Here is a 2117-nt window from a genome sequence, read left to right on the forward strand (position 1 = left end):
CCACGTGGACTCATCCACAGGTCACAGTCCCTTCAACTCGAGTTCACACTGGAGTTCCAGCATGTCCAGCACAGCAGCACAGAAGCAGCAGCGATGCCCCGGCCACCTGCCAGCCCAGGCGCATCCCCACTGCTGTTACCAGGTGTTCCCAGGCACAGCACAGTGAGGTGATCAGCAGCACAGCAAGCAGCGAAAGCAAAAAGCAGCCACTAACGAGCACTGCGCTCTCATAGACGGTGAGGCAAGTGAGCCCCATGGCAAGCACAGGAGCCTGCCAATTAATAGCTAAACAGCTATAAATTTGATCTAGCACATTCCAATTGAACCTGTCGTTATCTCAAATCCTTCGAGCCCCACGATGGGCGCCAAAAAGAACTGTTGTGGTTTAACCCCAGCCGGCAGCAAAGCCCCACGCAGCCGCTTGCTCACTCCCCCTCGGTGGGATGGGGGACAGAATCAGAAAAAGTGAGAAAACTCATGGGTTGAGGTAAAGCCAGCTTAATAGGCCCATGTTAGCTACTATGAAGAAAATTAACTCTATCGCAGCCAAAACCAGCACAGTCTCATAACCCATTTGTGCCTCAGGTTCCTAGCCTTAACGTGGAGATCCTTTGCTCCATCCTGTTTCCCTTTCTTGTGTCTTTAGATGGTAATTTTTTAGGCTAAGGACTGTCCGTGATTGTACAATACCCTGTACTCCGGCCTAAAATAACAGTTCAGTACTTTATTCTTAGCCCTACCACGTGTTTTCTACGTGATGCTGGGACAATCACTTGCCCTCTCAGCGCTTCTGTGTTCCTATCTGCAAAGTAGAGATAATGCCTACTTCCAAAGCAGATCCCTTGGCTGGAAGGTGCCACCTACGTGCTGAGCACTGTTATTCCCCCTGCTAAATGCGCATGTGATCGTCATTAAACACGGACAGGACAGGCCGTTTTGTAACGGCGGTTGTCCCCCATGAATGCAGGGAGCTGTAATAGATCTGGTCTGGGGGGTAGTACCACCTGCTGAATGCGCTGCCGTGATGAACAGTAGCATTTTTCTTTTTGACAATTGGACAGCACTGTCTTCTGTGAGGTTTGCATTAAGATAAGATGGGTTTTGTTCAGATTTCTGCTCCCCCCCCACCCCAGCTTTGTTCAAACTGGATAGAGGGTTCTTTGTAGACGCGTTAGTGGTGGCTTGCTTCTGTTAAAGACGTGAACAGTTTCGTACCAAGCAATCGATGGGAGCCAGTATTCGTGTGTGTGGAAGTGCAATGAAGTGATATAGTTACTGTTCTGAAGCAATCAATTAACTGATTGATTAAATTATATTAATATTATACTATGTATTATAGATGTTATTACTTAGATTAACTCTAAATTGCGTTTATGTCTACAAAATACAGGTGTGATGGCTGGGTTCAATATGAGCGGAGATCTCCAGAAGCCTGCTACCAACATCCCCCTGGGGTCTCTGGCTGCTATTGGCACCTCGTAAGTCATAGACTGGGGAAAATTTACTCTTTGGAGACTGCCCTGGATGTGACCAATCCATTTCATGTTCCCATCAACCTTTTATTACTCAGCCATCTGGAAAATTAAAGTCTGGCTCTCATTCAAGTTATCATCCATTACCACCACCTACTCTGGGTGGGTTGGAGAAGAGGGTCATTAATGCAGATGTAATCAGTCCTTCCTCCGCCGGGTGGGATGTGTGTTGGTGCTAGAGCGGTTGTGCTGCTGCAGCCCAGCTGTCCCAGAGCGGGATGCGAAGTTCTCGACGGCTTGGGGTGCGTGGTTTTGTCACTCACTGCTGTTGATTTCAAAGTGCTTTCTTTTTCTATATTAATAGAAAATATAAAAAGAATGTAATTTTTATTATTGGGGAAAATGGAGCCGAGACAGGTGAGATGACCTACCCACCTGCAAGGCTAGGGGAACGCAGGAGCCCTGCATCCCCAAGCAGTGCTCTCCCCCGGGAAATGCTGCTTTCCAGGAGTAAAATAATGTTACATATTAAAAAAAAACAACTCAGTAGGTTTTCCTGCCTGCTTTCACTGCCACCTAAATTGCTTTTGAAATTATTACTTTTAATTGCGTACCAAGGTTCAGACAGAAAGGAAGGATCTTCAG

The 2117-nt window shown here is 47.0% G+C and overlaps 1 protein-coding gene across 1 annotated transcript in view; it reads left to right on the top strand.

Moving 5' to 3' along the window:
• Positions 1 to 1390: 1390 nt before the first annotated feature.
• SLC12A8 (solute carrier family 12, member 8) overlaps positions 1391 to 2117 on the top strand; it is a gene marked incomplete at its 5' end in the record, with an annotated part of 17020 nt that continues 16293 nt past the window's right edge. The window contains one exon of the mRNA XM_009579461.1: positions 1391 to 1478. Coding sequence (XP_009577756.1) covers positions 1391 to 1478 — 88 coding nt within the window. The remainder of the gene's footprint in view (positions 1479 to 2117) is intronic.

Source organism: Fulmarus glacialis, unplaced genomic scaffold (assembly GCF_000690835.1).
Source record: "Fulmarus glacialis isolate BGI_N327 unplaced genomic scaffold, ASM69083v1 scaffold37106, whole genome shotgun sequence".
Lineage (NCBI taxonomy): Eukaryota > Metazoa > Chordata > Aves > Procellariiformes > Procellariidae > Fulmarus > Fulmarus glacialis.